General features: G+C 36.7%; 1 protein-coding gene across 5 annotated transcripts in view; it reads left to right on the top strand.

Moving 5' to 3' along the window:
- Positions 1-23,357, top strand: part of tmem107l (transmembrane protein 107 like) — a 44,264-nt gene that overhangs the window by 10,372 nt on the left and 10,535 nt on the right. Inside the window, exons 8-11 of one of the 5 annotated variants that reach the window (XM_073938491.1) lie at positions 2,856-2,921; positions 5,325-5,402; positions 5,506-5,582; positions 7,257-7,443. The exons of 1 other annotated variant lie outside the window; for it this stretch is intronic. In XM_073938491.1, the coding sequence (XP_073794592.1) occupies positions 2,856-2,873 (18 nt within the window). In that variant the 3' untranslated portion in view covers positions 2,874-2,921; positions 5,325-5,402; positions 5,506-5,582; positions 7,257-7,443. Of the gene's footprint in view, positions 1-2,855; positions 3,240-3,330; positions 4,618-5,324; positions 5,403-5,505; positions 5,583-6,104; positions 7,444-23,357 lie in introns of those variants that run through there. 3 more of the 5 variants (XM_073938487.1, XM_073938486.1, XM_073938489.1) reach the window with 3 other exon arrangements.

The raw sequence follows: 23,357 nt of genomic DNA, 5'->3' as shown, positions 1-23,357 counted from the left end.
TATTACTTTGTGCCCCGCTCTCCCCCCTAAACTCACTGTACCCAATATTTTAAGACACCTGACTAATTGTTTCCTGTTGAATGAAAGTTAGCTACTATACTACATAATTCACCTAGAGCATTATGAGGCGGGAAAATGGACAGACTGTCTAGATTCTCTTATACTACTAAATGCTAAAAGTTAGCTGAATTGTAGACTACTGTAGTGGTTAGTAGTTTAACTTTTTTGTATATTCACCATACCACACCAAAGTAGTTTTAAATATCACTAGCCAAGCATGAACAGTAGAGGGCGCTAGCACGTATGCTAATAGTTTGGCGATGCCAATTAGCATTTATTTAGCGAAAAAATACATGTTTTTTTTTTTAACCCTGCTTTCCAAATGTTAATCAGCTTTATAGTAGACATATATTGACTGCATAATGTGACAACATTTCTTAAAAAAAAAAAAAAAAAAAACTCATAAGCTGCAGTATAGATTTTAATACTTGCATGCTAATAAAGTTCAACTCTCATCATTATGGTGACATTAAGCAGATAATTTGTGTCAGTTGAGTAGATCAGTGGACAGTCATTAGTGTTCATGTGTGAATTATACAGTTTGTAACATCTAGCATTAAATTGTGCAAAACAAAATTTGCCTTTTTTATGTAGGCTATATTTCTATAATTCAGTTTTTTTATTATCACTTGTATGGATTTGATCTTTTTGCAACATCAGCCCACTTTATGTTTTATATTTGACATTTAAAAGGGTGTATGCTTTCTCAGTGCAATGACTGTTGGTTTAAGGTTTAACCTATGTTTTAGGTTGTATATTTACTATGTACAAAGTTTTTAAAGCATTTCAGGATTCATAAATTGCGCAGATGCCTGTAATATTCTGAGCACGGTCACTAAGAACAGGTTTATTTATGTAAATTTATTTGCAATTCAAGTATTTAGTGTTTTTTTTTTTTTTTGCTTTTCTGTTTTTTCTGCTGTGACAAAGTAACATAAAGACATATTCCAGAGCATACACCATGGTTAAAATAAACTATACAAAATTAGGAGGAAAAAAAGTATATAAATGTAAGCATTAATACATAAAAATAAATAAATATCATAAAAATGTCTAATTTTTGGTAATTTTAAAAGATGTTATGCTAAAGTCTGAATTAAGTGGGTTTAACATACTTGATTTTATTCATTAAAATATAATGTGCTTTAGTAGACATGCTAATTTCATTTTAATTATGATTATTATTATGATTATTTAAATGTGAAGATCACAATTTGTCAGCCTGCAAAAGAACAATATAATATATCTGACAACATTTGCAGATATAAAAACTTGTATAATGTAACAATTGCTTTCATATTTAATTACTAGTTTGATACTTTTTTTCAAATTGTTTTTTAAATTATTTTGATCAATGAAGAACATGATATTTCTAAAAATATCAATTTAATCATTTACAAACATAAAATATAACATCATATCATTCATTTAAATAGTATATAACATTTCAGCTTAATAGAAAAATATAAATGTCCCACCTATGTTTGTGTTCCCTGTATTAAAGTCATGACCTTGCTAACTTTGTGCACTTAATGTGTTAAATAGCAAGAGGTCTTTTAATATTTATTCTATAATGTTGTTGAAACATTTATTGTGCTCAAGTAAGAAGCTCACACAGAAAAGTGCCATCTCGCTTCCCACAGCAGCCATGATGTATTATAGGTAGTGTGACTATTCTAATAAACACGGTCGGGGTAATTAAGGCACGGAGAGGCAGCAGACAGTGGTGGTCTTGGGACAACACGAAACGATAAATCACAACTCCTGGTTCCGCCTTCTCGAGCGTGGCCGATCACACTCACCGAGAAAGCAATTCTGCCAACGTGGCTTTGCACATTTGTCTTCATCAGCCTCTGGTTGTTTTGGGGCCGGTCTGAATTTGCCGGTTCCCATGGTAATCAAACAAGCTGGAGATATCAAATGTGTCCATTTTAATGTCAGCAATGGCATAACATTTAGGGCGAGCCTGCAAGCTAACCGCATGTTGAATTATGGAGACCGGAGTCAACTAGATTAAACTGTGAATTTAAGGCTGCATGCTTTTTTTTTCAAGAGTGGATAGAGTTGGTTGCAAGTAGGCAACAAGTTTTTAAATGTCAGTTTTCATATATACTTGACAATGTTGTTAACTAAAAATTTATTTCAACTGAATATTTATATGACAACAGCATTTTGGGGCTTGGAAAATGATAAAAGTTTTGAATGCCAGTGTATTACATCAATAAATGCGCATATGCTTCTACAATTCACCCACAGCAATGTCAGACTATAGGACTGTGTTTCTTTATAAAGTGATATACACTCACCAGCCACTTTATTAGCTACACCTGTCCAACCATTTGTTAATGCAAATTTCTAATCAGCCAATTACATGGCGGCAATTTAATGTATTTAGGCATGCAGACATGGTCAAGACAGTCTGCTACAGTTCAAACCGAGCATCAGAATTTGGAAGAAAGATGATTAAAGTGAGTTTGAGCGTGGCATAGTTCTTGGTGCCAGATGGGCTGGTCTGATATTTCAGAAATTTCGAATCTACTGGGATTTCCACGCACAACCCTTTCTAGGGTTCACAGAGAATGGTCCGAAAAAGAGAAAATATACATTTCTGGAGATCACAAATTTTGTAGCCAGAAGTACGTGTGGCTGCATTCCATCTTTAAAATGAATGATAGCATGAGGCAGTATGATGCCTTCCCTTTCAAGCTTACCAGCTGACCGCTTACCTTTGTATGAATGGCTTTCCCGCGGTTACAGTTTGTTCAGTGGCTTGAAGCGGATATTGGCTATTTTAGGACACAGAGAAGAGGTGACAGTGGTGACGAGGTTCGAGTCCGGCAAGGAACGGTTCCAGATAGCAAGTAAGACAAAAACAAAAGCCAAAAAAATTTAACAAACAAGTAAATAACAAGGTGAAAATGTGGTAAAAATCAGGGGGCTTTTCTTTTTCTAGATTGCTTTTCAAAACACTGTTGGTTGGGTTAGGAAAGTGGGTGGGTGGGGAGATCGGACAGTCGGTCAGTCAGTCAGCCGACATCGGCCTCTGGTGAATTTACTTGAGAACAGAAGGGAATGGCACGCGTGAGAGAAATTCAAGACGTCCTCGCCGCAGCCTGCAGTGAGGACAGTTGATGTAGGCGATCATCAATTATGTAGTGGACCTTGTACAGCCCACTAAGGTAACGCCCATGCTACTGTGATTTGGGTTTATGGTTGGAAGAGGTGTAGGTGATCGTCAATTATGTAGTGGACCTTGTACCGCCCACTAAGGTAACGCCCACGCTACTGTGATATTTGGGTTTAGGGTAGGGGGAGGTGTAGGCAATTGTCAACTGTGTAATAGATTTGATCAACTATGTTATCAACTCAAGAATTTTGAGATCTCTAAAAGCATATACAGCGGCCTCTGGTGGATTCGCAAAAAGATAAACTGCAAAAAAACATACACCCTGGGACAAAATTGCCACTGTCCAGAATGTATATAGGGCTACGTTTTCAGAATGAGTCTGGGTTGGATACTTTACACAATACATTTTTTTTTAATTGTGAGATTTTTAACTCAAAAACATCTTTCTGAATTATGAGTCAGTATCTGTTAGAGATCGGGACGAAAGTCTTAGTTCTTTTCTTGTAATTCAGACCTTACATCTTGAGATTTTTAACTTATGTCTGTACACTAATCTGAGTTTTAAAATCACATCAAACACAAAATTGCAATTTGTAAAAAAGCTATTTCAAAACAAAAGTGTCACCAAAAAATATTTACATGACATTTTTTATTACATCTTGTGATAATATTTGGGGTTTAAAATACTAACCATTTCCCTGTACGAACAGAATTGAGTTCAAAACAAACTAAACAAAGGATAAGGGCTCGCCGGGTCAGGTGTCTGGCTTTTGTCCAAACGCCTCAGGACACCTCAGATCTGGACAGATGTCATTCAAGCACACCTGAGCCCTGCATAAAAGTGAGAGGCAACAAAACAGAGGTGTGTAAGGTGTCAGGAGAAAAGTAGGTCTGAACTGGACTGGACTGAGAGAGAGGAGGCTATGGAGCATCTGCCTCTGAGGGACAGAGAGGCAACAGCAACCGCTGGAGCAGGAGATTCAGCCAGACAGAACACAAAACCCAGGAGCAGCCATGACACATGATGGACACTAAGAGGCAGAGAGAGCTTGTTTTTTTTCCACTCCACCCAAATGCATTAGCTATTCCGATCCTGTGCTGGAGGATCTTAAAGCAAAGGACAGAAGCCATTCCAGAAGCTCCAGTGATGTTGTAGCCGCAGAACTGTGGCTGCATAAAGCCAGGCTTCACTGATCCTCTCCTGACTGAGATGAGACGAGACAAGTTGAACATGGGAAGTTTGGTCAATAAATAAGTCTGTGAACTTTATATAAAAAATACAAATATTTCAAAATGTGCACTTTAAAAAATACATGGATCCACACAATTCCTTCATGTTGTCCCAACACAAATCGATTCATTTAACTTAATTGTGTTGACAAATTTGAGTGGATTGAACAAAAAACAATTAACTTGACCCCCCCCCCCCCCCCCCAAAAAAAAAAAAAACCTCAATAATTGTTTGATTCAGCTCATTTTAAATAAGTAGTTTGAACAATCAGCAAATAAAATTAGCTTAGAAACATTAGGTTTTACCATAATTACTATAATCTTCATTGTTCAAAACAATTTACGGAATTTTATTCGTGGCTTTCTCATGATAGCAGAACAAGTCACTTCAACAAAGAACATTTCTTCTGTGGACAAGACCGTCTCCAAAATTAAGGAAAAGCAATGACTGTATCACAAAGAAAGTTTACAACTAAAATTTCTGAAGGTTGAAGTCAAAAATAAGGAATAATTATACAGACTCGTGGTTTAAACTACTTCAAATGACACCAAAAGTCTCTCAGAGAACATCACTAGTCTTTCAGAGGACATCACTAGCCTCTCAGAGAACATCAGTAGTTTCTTACAGGACATTATTAGTCTCTCACAGGACATCACTAATCTCTTAGAGGACATCAGGACATCACTAGTCTCTTTAGACATCACTAGTGTTTTACAGGACATCACTAGACTCTAATAGGACATAACTACACTCTTAAAAATTGCTGTTAATTTACAGCAAAATTTTAACAGTATAATCCTGTATTGTCAAAAGCAGTATGTTGCTGTTTTTTAATGTTTTTTGAAATGACATAGATGAAATTTAACATTATTTTACTGTTTCTATCACACTAATGTAAAAAAACAGCAATCAACAGTATTTTTTGAACAGAAGACGTCAGCCATCAAGTGGATTTTCATGCTTCTTTTTACTGTGACTTACTTGGTGAGTGCACCTTTATTTTGCTCATTTTACACAAAATACACATTTGTGATTGCACATAGGCTAACTGGATGCTGATTTTGTAACTTTTTTACATCTATTTTAGTGCTAAATCTGTTAATGTGCAAACTGCATCTGTATTGACTGGAACTGAATTTCTGACAGATATTTCCTGATTACACGGTAAGTCAGAATATGATAATTAAAAATGATATAGGTTAAAAGCTTTTCTACAAAGTTAGTTTTTAAACATATGTAGCAACAAAGTAGTATTGATTTATGTAGCATGATGAAAAGATTGTCATCTCATAGCTAGTTTTAGCTTTAGCTTTTAATAGCTAGTTTAATAGCTAGGACATCACTAGTCTCTTGGGACATAACTAGTCTCTTACAGGACATCACTAGTATCTCAGAGGACATCACTAGTCTCCTACAGGACATCACTAGTCTTTCAGAGGACATCACTGGTCTCATACAGGACATCACTAATCCCTCAGAAGATCACTAGTCTCTTTGGACATAACTAGTCTTACAGGACATCACTAGTCTCTTAGGACATCTTAGGAAATCACTAGTGTCTTACAGGACATAGTCTTTTTCGACATCATTAGTGTCACTAGTCTCTCTCAGATTATCACTATCACTATTTATACTTTTCTATCAGGTTTAGATCAGGATTCTGAGATGCCATGTAATTTTTTTCAGTGTTTTCAGCTTCAGGGAACTGTGACAGAATGTGACAGAAGGCACATTGTTCTGCACGAAAACTGCTGGCTGATTGCAGAGGGAGTTTCTGATAAACATTTGCAGCATATAACTGCATAATAGGCTGAAAACATCCCCCCAAACCATGACACTTCCTCTTCCACCTTTGACTTCTGAACACACTTTGGTTTCTTTATTTCCTCAAACATACAAAATGATTTCCATTGCACCCAAATAAATAACATTTCTTTCATCACATAAGTGAACTTTGGACCAGTTATCTGTCCACACAACATACTCCTGCAGCACAGGTTAGTCCTGACGCTTGGTTTATTCTGTTGATAAGAAGTTTGGTTAGCCTTAAGCCTAGATTCTCTGAAACGTAGAGAAACAGTGTGCTTCATCCTGTTTAGTGCCAAAATCTCTCCTCAAGCGACCATAAAGGTGGATATTCTGTTGCTAATTTGGTGTTGTTGTCTGACCTCTGTGGACATAAGATGTAAATTAATAACATGTCTAAGAAGGTGGAGTTCTACAACACACCCACTGATAATGTCATCTTAATGGACCAATGGTACACTATAAAAGATGACCGTAATTTTAAGGGTAAAAAAAAACTGTAAAAAATGCTACAGTAAAAATCCGTAACCTGGTTACCAGGACATTTACTTAATATATGACTGTAAATGGACATTCCCAGAATTCAAGAATTTCCTACTTCAAAACACTGGTGTATAATACTATAAACTAATGAAAACTTCTGATTTTTAACAGTAACGTTCTGGCAACCACAACTGTCGTTTTTTTGCCATAAATTGTACAGATTTTTTTACAATGTAGCTTAAAGGTGTTTAGGAGCCAAAACAAACTCCTCCAAATGTAGACTTTGGTGAGCTGTTTAGAACTGCCGAAATGAACTTACATTTGCCCAGATTTCATTTTAAGTACACCAGAATCTTAAGCAGTTTAACATTTAAGAAATTGCAGGTTGTTGTTTGACAATGCCTTTGAGGACTACGACTGGGACTTCTGTTTCCTACCTCAACTTGCTACTACAAATGGATGCTCCCTCTCAACAGCTTAGGCCATGATGTCAAGCAAAGGCTTGTTTTTACACAACAAGGCAAAAAGTCACTTTCCAAAATGTTTCAGGTCTCTGTTCCTGTCTGGTGGAAAAAGAGATTCCAACCTCCACTCAAAACTCAAAACTGTGGGAACCATCCATCACATCTTCAAGAAGCAGCTGAAGACAAACGACTTCACCACTGAACTCCTAATTTCTTATTCCTCTAGCTTGTTTTCTAATTCTGATGTCTAATAAACATGTACTGTTCAAGTCAGAATTATTAGCCCTTCTGAATTATTAGTCCCCCTGTATATTTTTCCCCAATTCCTGTGTGACGGAAAAGAGAAAAATGTTTTGTCAACACATTTCTAAACATAATAGTTTTAATAACTCATTTCTAACAATCGTTCTTTTATCTTAGCTATGATGGCAGGGCATAATATCGTACTAGATATATTCAAGATACAAGTATTCAGCCTAAAGTGACATTTAAAGGCTTAACTAGATTAATAAGGTTAATTAGGCAGGTTAGGGAAATTAGGCAAATCATTGTATGATGATGGTTTGTTCTGTAAAAAAAAAAAATAATAATAATATAAAATAATATATATATATTATTATTAGGGATATTATATAATATATTAGGGATGCACTGATACCGATACCAGTATCGGGTCGATACTGTAATTGAGATGGATGTGATTTGTGTTCTTACCTGACTTCAATGTCTTAATGTATTAATTAATGTATTATATATTAATAGCTTAGCCCTTATAAACAATCAGTTTATAAAATAAATTATTAACGAATCTATAGGCTACTGAAGAATCAACCAAATATGAAATATGATCCTTGCATAATCACAACTAAACACGCTAGCACTCATTTTATATATAAACTATCTGATGTGTGGATATAATGATTTGATGTGTGGCTGCAAGTCACAGTTACTTTACTGCATTTTCTAATATTAAATTTAAATTAAATTTTCATTCGATTAAAAGCTGAAATATTGCCAGACAGACAAAGCAACCTTTGGAAGAGAGCGCTCTTGTACGCCTATTCATTATTGATTTTTCAACATTAAATGCATAATAATCAAGTGCAAAAAAGAACAGCTGAACTTCCTTGCTACAGGCAAAAAAAGCAAAAAACGAACAACTAAATTGCACTTTCATTGAAACCAAATCTATGAAGTATCGGTACTGGTACTCTGTATCGGCTTGCACTCGAATTGGTTTGTAAAAAAAGTGGTATCGGTTCATCATTAATATATATAGACTAAGGGGGATAATAATATTGACCTTAAAATAGTTTTCAAAAAAAAATTAAAAACTGCTTTTATTCAAGCCAAAATAACAAATAAGACTTTCTTTAGAAGAAAAAAAATATATTATAGGAAATACTGTGAAAATTTCCTTGCTCTGATAAACATAATTTGGAAAATAATTGAAAAAGAAAAAAGATTTACAGGAAGGCTAATCATTTTTGACTTTAACTGTATGTATCTATAGACTTGTATCTCATGTAACTGAATTTATTCTATTTACTCTATAACTATCAAAAGCAAGATTGCAATTATAAAATCATGGAGTCTTTGAGAAAGAGAAAAAGAGCACATGACAATCAAATGCACTTCACATGTGAGCCCGAGGGAGGAGCCGCAAGAACAGTGATGTGTGTGGAGGTCTGAATACACTGCCTGAGGGGCTGAGGAAATTTTATAGAAGAAATAAAAGGCTGATCTCTGTGTCCTGTGGTCCAGCTAATTTTCAGACACGAATTAGCTATGAGCGGAGGAATATATGCCAAAAGGTCTTCATGCGAAGGTTCCCTTTAATCTGTCACCACTTTTTAATTACAAGTTTACTGAGGCACCATGAATAATGGAAAAGATGGACTATAAAGCAAACCGAGAAAATTAAAGAGATAGTGTACACCAAAATTGTGCGCAAAAAAAGACGAAACCATTCTGTTCATGTTTGATCAACCCTGTGTTGACTAAAACCATGATTTTCCTCAATACAAAGTAACTTTTGTGTAGTTGATTCCTCTTTGTCTGTAGTTTTCAATTATATATTTAATCCTCATGTGCTGATGGGGAGGTTTTCATCCACTCTGGGGTGATTTTAAGTCTTAATTTGGCTATAAGATTTTTTGTGTTTCAGCTAACAGAATGGTTTTTGGTGACAAATCTTGTTTTGACACATATTTTGAGAAAATGCTTTTGATGTAAAGATTTAAAAAAAAAAACCTGAACATTACACTGGGCAAATTTATACCCTTTTTTATGTTCGGAATGAAAACATCCACTGAATTAAACTGCTGTGGAAATGCATCAGAAAAATACTTTTTCAATTTTATTTTTGCATGAATTGTTAATCAATCTCAGTTTTGATCAAAAGTACTAAATTTCTCCAAAAATTACATAATTTTAAGACTTTAATTGCCAAATTCATAAAAAATGTTACTGATTTGTTGAAGAAAAAACAGACAAGATAATGTATTTGCAGTATAAAAGTAATTGTGGATTGGATTTTTTTTTTTTTACCTTTTATCACAGTCTTGGACAAATAAAACAACATTGTCTTTGATGCATTATTTTTGCAAAAATTTTCTCTCTAATTTACGGTTGCTGGCTGTTTTTGTCCCATTGACTTCAATTATAACCACATTTCTTTTTATTACAAAACCATGACATCATATAATCATGCGTTTTTTGATTGTTGGTGGTTTCCCTGTTGTAAAACCTGCAATTTTTACTGATCATCAGTTTGCACCATCACCCTTTCAGATATAGGCCTTAAAAAAAAGCTTAGTTTCTGGATTTTATATGGAGTATAACAGCATATTAAAGTGTGTGTATGTGTGTCTGTGAGCGTGAGAGAATGTGAGTGCCACCTTTGCGCACTTACCTTAATGTGTTTAAAATATGTAAATCAAAAAAATCTAAATATTATAAAATGTTTCTCAGCTCTCAGAACTACATGGAGTGAATAAAAACAAAAACTGTGTATTTATGCACCATTAAATATGTTTATAATGGAAGTCAATGGGGCAAAACAGTCACCAACAGTAAATTAGGGAGAAAAAATTAAAATCTAACAATGCATTAAAGCCAATGTTGTTACTAATCCTTCACATTTCCAAGACTGTGATAAAAGCTAAAAACAAATCCAGTCCACAATAACTTTTTATATTAAAAATACATAATTTTGTGCTTTTTGCACCAAATAAGTGACATAATTTGTGAACTTGGCAATTAAAGAGTTAAAATCCTGTAGTTTTTTAAAACATTTAGTAGTTTTGTTAAGGACTGAGGTTGATTAACATATTTATTAAAAAAAAAAAAAAAAAATATATATATATATATATATATATATATATATATATATATATATATATATATATATATATATATATATATATATACGATGCATTTTTACAGCAGTTTAACTCAGTGGATGTTTTCATCCTGAACATAACGGGCAGTACATTTGCACAGTGCACATGGGTTAAAGGTCAGTAACTAAGTTACTTTCTCATGTGGACAAATTCATGTCATACATGCACCAAACTTAAGAGGTTTATCAATCTATATTATGAGTTTGTTTTATATTTAGACTATATTTAGCCTTTGAATGATTTCATACTTTTAATTCCTAAACAAAAAAAAAAAAAAAAATTTTTCTTTACTGCTGATAAAACGTTCATATTTATGAAGTTAAAAAAAGAAAGATATCCAAAATTCCCAGAGTAAAAACCTTTAATGTGCCAACAAAAAGAAACACATTTTTAAAATCAATTTTTATCCCGTATTCAGGTTTCTGTTTGCAATATGTACATCTGGAAATCTAATATCATTTTAAAAGCACATCAAACACAAGAGTCGTTGACCCCTGTACAAATATGCACTAGAATATACGTTTAAAAAGCGTAAAAAGTTCATATTCACTATGCAATGAGAGGAAACTTCAACACTTGAATAAATGATTCAATCCTAATTCAATTATAGGTCACACTTTATTTTGATGATCTGTTTGTTGAATGTAAGCTACATTGCTTCTACATGCCAAGTAATTCTCATTAGACTTTAAATAGACTGTTAGGTTGGGGACAGGGGTAGTGTAAGTTGACCTGTACTTGCAAAGTTTAAACGTCTGTTGAAGGAGCAGTATCAGCAGATATTAAGCAGACAGTCCACTTATACATCAAATTAAAGTGTTACCCAATTGTATAATTAATAATACACCAACAATACTAACATAATCATTTTGGAGGGTATAGAAAAGTCAGTTATTTTATTTATTTTACCTGGAACGTCTTGCCTTAAAACAACATACTTTTTTTTCTTTTTTTACAACAAAGTCCCTCATCGAAGGGTGCAAACAACTCACTCCAGCCAACACTGTTCAGTTCGAATTAGATCTGATCTGGTGACTGGCTGATTGATCAAGGCAGAGGGGGAAGCTACATTGTCACTTCCAATATTCACCAAACGGGTCCGGGTGACGTCTCAGTGCCATGGCATTTCAAACAATGGAGTGTGTGTTTGCATTGGGGGGGTTTGTATGGAAGCAGGTCGCAAGCGTGGCTCGCTCGAGAATGAATCACATTGGACCCCCACCGCCCCACAGTCACCAATCCACCTGCTACAGTTGGTGGACGCCTTCCTCCAGATGCACTGCGTTCACTAAAATAACCCTCAGAACGCGTTTAGACACCCAATCCAATCTGTCGGCAGGATTGCGCACACACAAACTCCCCCCGCATCATGCATGGACAAGTAACCATGATACAAACTCAAGCGTATTCTCACGGGTACCCCCACAGAAGGCATTTACAGGCCACAATTAGAGGTAAAATAACCAATACGGGGCATATTCGTAAGGCACAGTGGATGGATTTTAAATGAGAAAACACACTCGGATGCCTCAGAGCAAAAGCAAACACTCTAGCATGTACGCGCCCTCACAACAAACAATTTGTCTGATATTGCTCAAAGTGGGAAGGCTTGCTGCGAATGTGCTGTAAACAGGCAGAGCTGAGACCTGACTTGTCATATAACAGCTCCAGAAATCGATAGAGGCCCACTCGCCCCTCTAATCCCCCCACACACACACGCGCGTGGAGCGAGCAGTGGGCGGCTGGACACAGACCACAGCTTCGGGGAGAGGGAGTGGGAGAGAGAGAGAGAGAGAGTAAGAGAAAGAGAGAGATCGACATGAGGGCTGCTGGGTTGGAGAAGGAAGGCGAGAGGAAGCAAGGTGGAGGTTGGCAGGATGTGCATGGGATTTCAGCCGAACCTGTCAGAGACACTCTGAGGCTGATGGGAAGAGAGGGACCACAGGAGCAGATTTGAATATATAAATCTTTGAAACACAAAGTGTGTCTGAGGAAAATCAAAGCGTATGTGCTATGAAAAGTCAGAAAAGAGCAAAGGCTTTGGCTCTTTCGTGATCATTCGTTGCCGTCTCTTGCGTTCCAACTCCCACAACGCCATGTCACAGCTTCCGGACGTCAATACTGCGTGTAAAGGAGATTCAGCTAGATGAGTTGTATCTAAATTATTATCGATTGATCTCAGTGGTGCGCAGATTTGCCGGAGGAAAAAATCTTAAGGCACTCCTGCCCTCGAGGGCCAGGGTCAAGTAAGCCAGTTCTGTGGATTGTCAAACCATGACAGAATTCCAATTGCACAATTTTGATATTCATGTCTAATACCGGCCTTCGATTGCGCTTACTGAGGTTTCTCCTTAAGAATAAGCGATCCCTTGTTGCCTTCTTAATGATGTTCACAAAGTGTCAAATTTTCTAACTCGATAAAAGACGAGATTGTGAAGAGATTTACAATTGGAATTGGAAGAAACAGCAAAAAAGTGACAGTAGCTATGTTTCCATCTAAAGACTGGAATTACTCATGCGCAAAACTGGGCCATTGCATAAAACATCTGCGAATAGAGCTAAGGCTGCATCTGAAATCGCCTACTACTGAGTAGGTACTGCATTTAAATTTAAATGTACTACTCAGCCGTTAGAAAAGTATGTTGTATATTGTATGAATGTGAGCAGTATGAATGAAACTCGAACGTACTACATCCGCCATTTTGTCATGATCACATGATTGACCCACATCAGTTGCGTCGCTTCACTTCCATTCTTGAATTCCCTAACGGTGCCTCATGGGATAGCGTAGCATCTATCAGATGTGCACTTCAGAATCTTGCCAGAAGCAGTAAGTCACAGATGTCAAAGCCATTTCCTGGAGGGCCGGAGCTCTGCAGAGTTTAGTTCCACCCCTAATTAAACACACCTGATTAAACTGATTGAGTCCTTCAGGCTTGTTTGAAACCTACAGGTACGTGTGTTGGAGTGGGGTTGGAACTAAACTGTGCATGGCTGTGGCCCTCCAGGACCTGGCTTTGACACCTGTGTAGTAAATCATTCGGGTACTTCTCACATACTGTTTTTCAAATTCTAAGAATTCAGACATACTACTTGGCTGTTTTTAGTGTAGTATATAGTATTGAAGTTTGCGATTTCGGATGCAGCCAATGTTTCTATAAAATGCAATGATTGTGCGGTGGCTTTAATAGCTTTTATAGACAGTTCTGGGAGGTAATAATACCAACACACACTTTGATGATGGAATGTGGATTAGCGATTTTAATGACTGAAGTCAAATGAATAACATTTTAGATGTATTTTTTTATCATTATTTTTAAGCATTTTTAACCTTCAATGGATAGAAGAGTGTAGATTAGGGGTGACCAACTTTCTTCCTGAAGATCTACCTTCCTGTACATTTCAATTGCTACCCGTATCAAACACACCTGTCTGTAATTTTCAAGTGCTGTTCAGGTTCAGGGGCAGTGTGGTGGCGCAGTGGGTAGCGCTGTCACCTCACAGCAAGGTTCGAGTCCCGGCTGGGTCAGTTGGCATTTCTGTGTTGAGTTTGCATGTTCTTCTTGTGTTGGCATGGGTTTCTTCCGGGTGCTTCGGTTTTCCCCACAGTCCAAAGACATGCGCTATATGTGAGATAGGGGAAGGATTGGCAAAGGACCTCGAGCCAGGGATCAAACCCGGGTCACCATGAGCACCTTGGTGCTACATGTCGGCACATTAACCACTAAGCTATTGGTGCCAACAACATTTTAGATATTTTACAATGTGTTCGGTCAGCTAGTTTGTGATGTAAATCTACATTTTCGAATCTATTATGCATTTTTATGCGATATTTCTAAATGAGCATAAAAATATGTGGATGGAAACATGATTAGTGCCATAAAATGACCGAAGTAATGTAACTAATCTTTAATCTCATGATTTTCAACAAGTCTTCAGAAAGCTTGGTTTTCTCACTCACACCTGCTTAAAAGCCTCTAGTAGTCTTTAACATCTTGATTAGTTGGATCAGCTGTGTTTGATTAGGATTAGAGCAAAACTGTACAGAGCTGCAGCCCTCCAGGAATCGAGTTTGAGACCATTGATCTAAATGTTGCAGAAGAAATACAAAGTTTTCACACCAGGCAATCTTTAAACTTAGGTTGCTGTTCTTCACTGACAGCTGAGCGTTAGTGTGCTCTTCTGCTGCCGTTGTAGCTCATCTGCTTCAAGTGGTCAGAGATTTTCTTCAGCAGACCTTCAGCAGTTTTAATCTTAAGATGAGAGTTTGTTTGAGATAATTTTGTCTTTTTGTCAATCTGGACCAGGCTGATCAATTTTCACAGAAATTCTGCTCTCTGGACATTTTACTGGATAGTTTCTGTCCATTCTCTGCAAACCCTTAAGATGGTTGTACTGTAAGTGAAAATGGCAGCAGATGCACAATTGCTAAAATACTCTGACTAGCCCGTCTGGCACCAACAACCATGAAATTTTGAATGTAACTTAAATCACATTTCTTCCCCATTCTGAAGCTTGGTTTAAACTTCAGCAGATTACCGTGACCACGTATACAAACCCATTTGTCAAACCACCTATAGGTGACACATTCTCTCCTCTCCGTCTGCACCAGACACTTTCTTATCAACACTCCATGTCTCTGGAAAAATATTAATGCAGTTTGTTGTGTGCTTTACACATGTAAGTGGGCTTGACAAACCACTTGTAGGTGACACTAATTTCCTCTCCATATGCACCAGACACCTTCTTTTAAGCAAAAAAAAAATCATACATTGTTACAGCATTCATATTCTGCAATACTCTGATGATTTGAAGTGCTTCTTTGCCCTCACTCGTAAGTCACTTTGGATGAAAGCATCTGCTAAATGAGTACATGGAATTGCTTGTTGTTGCTTTTGGATTGGCTGATTAGGTGTTTGGATTATCAAGCATTTCAACCTCAAAAAATGCCTCGCGATATACATCTTTAAAAACTAATCATTTACTGTCCGATTATAGTATGGTTTTAGTTTTGGATTATGAAAATTCAAGACTAAACATTTACATTTAAGAAAACTGGAGATCAAACGTTAAACTTCTGAATGCTTAAAACAAAACAGAAGGTTTGGTTTCTGTTGATTCTGAGCATGTATTACATTGATTAGAGATAAATGAGGAGTGGCATTGAAGCATTACCTCAGAGTCTTAGAGCCGTGCGGATCCATAATTCACTACGCATGTGTATGTACTCATGCATTGGTATTCACGTTTATGCTCACTTCAGTGCACGAGAGGCAGGGAACACGGAGAGCTACAGGTGCAGGAAACCACAGTAAGAGCCTGAAACAAAGAAGAGATAAATCAACATGTGTAAATGGACAATTCCTCTGTGCTACTTCTTAATGTATAAAGACTTTGAGTTTTAACAGGTTTTAACAAATTAATTTGTCATCACATCAACAAATTAACACCGTTTACTTTCATAATACAGGTAATTGTATTCAAAATAACCCATGATCTTATTACATACATACATACATACATTTTTGTATATTTAATTTATTCGTTTTGGGTGAAAAAACTGCCATGCCTACAGACCCATGTAAGTAGGACTGCATATCATTTCAGCATCAATATCGCAATGTGTGCTTCTGCAATAGACACAACTCAGTATCTGCAATGTTGAATAATAGTTGAGTGAAGCACAGTTGAGAACATTTGTGATTTGTGATAAGTTTAATCCCAAAAGAGTGAAAGTTTATCATTTACACTTGTATTTTTAGACCTGTGACTGTGCAGCATTTTAAGAGAGTTTGTGCACAAGAAGTGATAATGTTTATAGCTTTAACAAAGATTAATTGTGTTCAATTATCTATTCAATTAAATGTTTTTCCACATTTGTTTATCTTATTTCTGTATCATTTGACTCTCTGGAAAAACTATTTTATTTATACTGTATCAATTGTACAGTACTTTTGTTCAGTTGTATGTATTTTTTTTATGTAATTTGTAATATTTCATTCACATTCGCTACTCTGAAAGTACCCCAATTAACCTAAAATAAGGATTTATTTCCATTTAGAGCTAATCCAGTAAATCAGCGAAACAATTTTCATATAACAATACACAACCTGATAAAAGTCTTTTCACCAAGTTTTAAGAACAACAAATAATAAGTTGACTTCAAGTTGGTCATTTGGTGTCAGAAGTGGCTTATATGAAAGGCAAAGGCCTCTAGATTACACTTGTTTTACCACATAAAAAAATATGATCATGCCTTGATTTTTTATTATTTAATTACGACAGTAAGGTCTGACTTTGCTAAGACAAAAGTCTTGTCACTTAACAGAAATAATGTACAGTATACAATATAAAGTCATAGTGCAGTGGAAAAATAATTAATATTGCGTTTGACTCCTATGAGCTTGGATGACTGCATTCATACATCTCTGCAGTGACTCTTTTAATAAAGAGTCTTTTTTTTTAATAAAGTCATCGGGATTTGCAACGAAAGCATTCTTGCAGGACTCCCAGAGTTCATCAAGACTCTTTGGAGTCATCTCCAAAGCCTCCTGCTTTATCTTACCCCAGACATGCTCAATAATGTTCATAACTGTTGACTGGGCTGGCCCATCCTGGAGCACCTTTACCTTCTTTGCTTTCAGGAACTTTGATGTGGAGACTCAGAAGGAGCGCTATCCTGAAGTCAAGTTATTGTTTGTTGATCTTACAAGTGGGATCGTTGACAAGACTTTTGTCAGGGAGTGTACAGTATAGTTATCCCATACAAAACAAATATTGCAATTATGTTTGCAATATCGTGCAACCCTACATGTAAGTCATCTTAGCTTCATACAGTTAACAGGTGATTAACATGATGCCAGAAAATAACACATGAGTTGTGGGCACCTAAAATTCCTTGGGGCAAGACGTTCTTTAATATGTCCTATGAAATGTCCTATACTATATTTTAATCTGGGGTCACCAGAGCAGAATGAACTGCCAACTTATCCAGCACATGTTTTACGCAGCGAATGCCTTCCAGCTGCAACACTGGGAAACACTCATTCACACACATACACTACAGACAATTAAGCTTACCCGATTCACCTATACCACATGTCTATGGACTGTGAGCGAAACCGGAGCATACGGAGGTAACCCACACCAACACGGGGAGAATATGCAAACTCCACACAGAAATGCCAGCTGACCCAGCCAAGGCTTAAACCCGCGCCCTTCTTGCTGTGAGATGACATTACAACCCACTGCGCCACCCAGAAACATATCATTAAGTTATAAAAGACATTGAAAAATAATTAACAAAAAATGAAATGCTCTTTTTTTCTTCCGAGCAAAATTCTACTACTTTGCATTTATTTTACCAGCCAAGTTAAATCCTCCTCCCCTTCCTCACACGCTCTCCATCAGCTTTCTCATTGGAATTCTACACACCCTTTGTCTGTCTTATTAGGAACATCTCTTTGGTGCAATTAGTTGTGCCCATTTCTCTTTCTCTTTTGCACCGCAAAGCAGCGGAGCCGCTCACTCCGTTAAGCAGCCTTTAGCTTCCATCACGTCTCACAAAGCAGAGTCTCTCACTCCCTTTCTGTTACCGCTTTTATCAACAGGCTGTTTCCTCCGTTAACCGTAACAAGAGTGAAGGCAGATTAAAGAAGAGCGAAAGAGAGAGAGAGAGGGAAAAAAGGGGGGTTTAGGGGGAGACGCTCGACTGGTTGGCTGACAAACAGAGGGTCCCTCTAGAGTGCAGGCAGAGGAAGAAGGAGAGTAAAAAGAAGAGGAGAGTTTGATGTGGGGAGCCGAGCTCAATCTCCCCCTTATCCTCACCCCCCCTCTCATTTCAGCAGAAAATCTATGCTCGCTCTCTTAGTATTCCAGCCGTCTTCCTCTGAAGCCTCTATAGGCTCGGTCAGACAACTGGGCTGCTGTTGAGGCCTGGGCCAAGCGGGAGAGCAGCGGGGCGGTGGGCTTTTTGCTGGGGAGAGGGGAAAGGGAGGGGAGTGTTTGCTCGAGGCTGTCAGAAGTGACAGGAGGCCAAGCGACTTAAAACCTCACCGGGGACTTCAGCTGGACAAGCCCTGTCTCCTCTTCTGCTTCTTGCTGCTTTTTTCCTCGTATCATCGTTTTCTCTTGCTTTATGTCTGTGAATTTGAGCCTTGTCACCGATTATTACACTTTTTGGTCCAACCTTGATAAGCAGTTCATATATTTTCAGAATAATTGATTTTCACTTTTGAACAAATTATATTTATTTATATATATATTTTTTATGTTTTAAGGGCAGTTCATACCATAAGATCATCATAACAATAACTATCAAAGTCCACACCAATGTACAATATGGTGCTGTTTGTTATAAATATATGGCAGTTTTGCTGTCTGTTGCTGTCTATTTAAATGTTAAAGCTTTTAAAACTGAGTGCACTGTAAAAATGCTGGGTTCCACACAATCCTTTTATGTTGTCCCTAAACAAATCGATGTGTCTCTGGCTGTAGTTTATTATAGTTGTGGTGTGAACTCTAACATTCTTTTAACTGAAGAGTTGAACTGAATTTTGAACTTTGTTTGACAGATTTTAGACAAGCTGTACAAAAAGTATCCCATACACTTTGAAATAAAAACTGTTGAGGATAAAAACACAATAAAGCCTTTGGCCTATTTCCATTGCGGTCCTCGCTGTTAAATTAAACAAAGTATGGCTTCAAAATAGCCATGATGCATAAAACAAACAGTACCTCCACATTTTAAAACAGAAAGAATTCACAAATACATTGCTTCATTCATTCATTTTTCTTTTAGGCTTAGTCCCTCTATTAATCAGGGGTCGCCACAGCGGAATGAACCTTCAACTTATCCAGCATATGTTCTACGCAGCTCATTGCCTTCCAGCTGCAACCCTATTCACACTCAAGTAACATATAAAATAATACATCCTCGTCCACCATGCAAACTAGTTATCCTCATCAAACAACCATCTTTTGATAGCTTTTTTGAACCTCCTTAAGTCTTTTATTTTCTTGATCGGTTTTGGTAATTTGTTCCACATGATTGCACTTGTACATAAAAACATATTTTCCACACTAGACTTAAATTTAAATAAACTAATATTAATATTAATATTAATATTAATATTAAAATCCCAACCGCTAGTACTGTATGAGTGTTGTTGCCTCACCATTTGAAAATAGTTCACCAAATAACTAGGAACTACATTATTAAACATTTTTCTTACCATTCCCAGTTTTAAAAAACATACTATATTACTATCAGTTAACATGCCTAATTCTTTAAAAAACTCTATTTGCAAATGTGCTCCAGGATGAATTTTTTAAATTATTCGTACTAATTTATTTTGTGCCTTTTGCAATTTTTCCTTCATACTCTGTGAGCAGCTACTGTACCAAAATGAGATAACATAATCAAAATGGGGTTGAATCAAAGCTCCTGCCAATAATTTTAAACAACGAACATCCAACAGATCAGCTTGCCTTGCTAGGAACCTAATTTTTCCGCATATCTTTATGAAAACCTTTCTAGCCATAACATCTCCAGATAATTTATCATCTATTAAACATCCCAAATAATTCACATTTTTCGACTCAATTTTCCAATCATTAATTCTAACTACAAAACTGTCATCAACCACCATCTACAGCTCTCCGTATTTTATCAGTCATATGTAATATGCATGTCTCGGTGGAATGTAATGCTCTACCTGACTGAAAACTAGTGGTGGTTTGACTAGAGCACCCGTGTCTGTTTGACGTTTCATACAGAAAGGTAAAAAAGAAAGTGGAGGAGAAATTGATAATTCCCTTCAAACCCAGGTGAGAAAATATGTACATTTTCTACCTCATTAAAGGCTTCTTTCTCGTTATGTCGTAATATCTGTTAAATCTTATAAATAAATGTGTGTCATTCTCCCTCTCTTCTCAGATGGCACCTGTCAAATCGAAGGTTACCATGGAAGGTAACCCACGGGCCCTAGTTTGGGCATCTCTGATCTTAAGTAACTTCTTCACAGCAGTTACCAATATGAGACCAAAAATTACCAGTAGACTGTAGCAATTTCTTTTACATTTGATAACCAATACAACTCCATATACCCATAGCAAAGTCAATTCTACAAAGTTTTTTTTTTTTGGACATTGACAAAAGATTAATTGGATTGACTTTTTCTTTAAAGGTGAGTGGTTGCAAACAACTTATGGGCTTTAAACATACAAATTAAGTTAAGCAACCAATTACCTTTAAAAAAAATTGTAAATCCAATGAATTATTTTTTAAATTTGCCATTTTCAAACATTTTTTGCTGCTTGTTCAAACTACGTATTTAAAATGAGCTTGAGTCTTGATTTTTTTTTTTTTTTTTTTGGGACAACTTAATTGTTTTTCTGTTCAATTTGCTTAAACTTGTTATTTTAATTTAATTAATTTGTGTTGGGACAACATGAATGAATTGTGGGAAACCTGCATTTGTTTGCTATAGTGTTGATAAAGAGGTATATTTATGCTCAGTGATGTAAAGTAACATATCACAAATACTCAAATAACTGTAATTGAGTTTTTCTCAGAAATTATAATTTACTAAGTAGTTTAAAAAAATGTGTACTTTTACTTTTCCTTGAGCGCATTTTTACTGCTGTATTAATACTTTTATTCCACTACTTTCCTTCAACCTGCAGTCACTACTTTACACACTGCTTTTTTTGTCTGGGGATTAGAAAAATCAGTTCTGTGATTCCTGTCCAATCAAATCACATCATACTGAACTACCTCAAGACATGTGCAATTTAAACAGATATTTACTGTATGATGACCGAAATGGCCTTAAACACTTAGCAAGCACAAGTGGTCAACATGGCGTCAGATTAACGTTGTACCCAAACGTCGTGGGGGCATCGAGCTGACATCAGAACCCAACGTCAGGCCGACATCAATGTCCAACATCAAACCTAAAATCAATGATCTATTGATGTTACAGCTTGATGCTGTGTAGACGTTATCACTATGATGTCTATCTTATGTTGGATTTTGGTTGCCAAACCTGACAAATGAATGTCAGTATTTGAAGTCAATATGACGTCGGTTCAAGATGTTGGCTCGATGTTGGATTTTGGTCGCTTTCTAACACAACCTAAAATCAACTAAACATCAACATCATCTGACGTCGTTATTGGACATCAAAATAGACGCTGGCTAGATATTGAATTTTGGTCACCTGATATCACAACCTAAATCTAACCTAATATTAACGTCTTACGATGTTGTGTGCCTGCTGGGCAATAACAAAACGCAGTACAGAATGTTACGTTTACACACATCCACAAATTACATATAAATGCATCAGATTTTTAATACTTTTTAAATACTATTTTAAAAACTCACCACTCATTACTCTTGAGTACTTTTAAAAGATTTACATTTTACTCAAACTTTGAGTAATATTTACAACAGATACTTTTACTCTACTTGCACTACATTTAAGGCAAGTAATGGTACTTTTACTTAGTTATAATTTTCAGTACTCTTTCCACCACTGCTTATGCCTTACTGTTGGTGCTGTTGATGTACATAGTTCTTCAGGTTGACATCTAGAGCAGTCACAAAAATGCAGCTCACAAGCTTTTCCATCAGCAAACGTTTGTATATTCCACACCGCACCAAAAGCCACTTCACTTTAACAACTCACAATGCATCGATTCCAGGCATACGGTCCCACAGCTCATCCCCAAACTCTCGGCCACCCCCAAATTCCCTCTTCTCCCTGTCACCTTGAGCCTCGCCGTCATGCTTCTGTGATCGCTCTAAAGGTCAGCGCGTGTAGCCACTGTCATTACCTGTCACTCTCACTCCCTCCCTCGTTCTCTCGCTCCTCTGTCATGCATTTCATTCCTAAGCTCTGGAAGACAGATCAAAGTGCCATCCTTAGTTGGGCTTTGAAGGTTACAAGCGGATAGGGGTGATCTCACAGCAGAGTCGCATGAGAGACAGGGAAACACTGGATGGAACAGGAGGTGGCTAAATGTTCTGGTGTAAGTGACAGTCATTCTGTGGCTCCGAATTAACGTGGATATCCATCAGCGTGTCACTTAACATTAGGCTCCTATTTGCATCCAGGACACTATTTTAGGGTGAGCTGACAGGTTAGTGACAGTAGGAGAACCAGCTGGAGCTCAGCAGCGGCAGGGAAGATGTACATGTGCTTTAATATCTCTATAACAAGCATTCGTAATGATGGAAATCATGTAGAGTCCTAGAGTTGGGAACCTTACTGTGGTCAACTTTAATTGAGTTTTCTTTCATTCTTTCTGATAGGGTCACATGAACTCAAGGTGGGGAGTTTGTAAAGCCCTTAAAGGTGCAGTTTACCATTTAAAGGGCACCGATTTGACCCCTTTTTCAAAATTTAAGATAAGTCTTTTGTGTCTCCAGAGTATATCTGTAAAGTTGCAGCTCAAAACACCCATCAGAATATTTATTGCAACTTTCAGAATGTTGGAATTTTCTGCTCTTAACACCATGTAGCTGTTTTTGTTGCCCGTGCCTTTAATGCTAGTCCTCCCCAACCACCGTTCCCACGTGCCTGTCAGAGTTGACCTTAATCTCCGGCTGCGTCAGATAAACAGCACAGTGACAGACATGAAGAAAGCAGATGTTACGTAACGTTTGTGAGAAATACTACAGTAAGAACTTTCCCAATGATTATTATTAGAATAAATACAATAAGCTTAAAGTACAATTCACTCACTGATTCAGTTACATTAAATAGAATGAGATT

The sequence above is a fragment of the Danio rerio genome, chromosome 23 (assembly GCF_049306965.1).
Source record: "Danio rerio strain Tuebingen ecotype United States chromosome 23, GRCz12tu, whole genome shotgun sequence".
In the NCBI taxonomy this organism is placed as follows: Eukaryota; Metazoa; Chordata; class Actinopteri; order Cypriniformes; family Danionidae; genus Danio; species Danio rerio.
The sequence above is the reverse complement of the archived record's forward strand: the minus strand, read 5'-3'. Positions and strand labels throughout refer to the sequence as shown.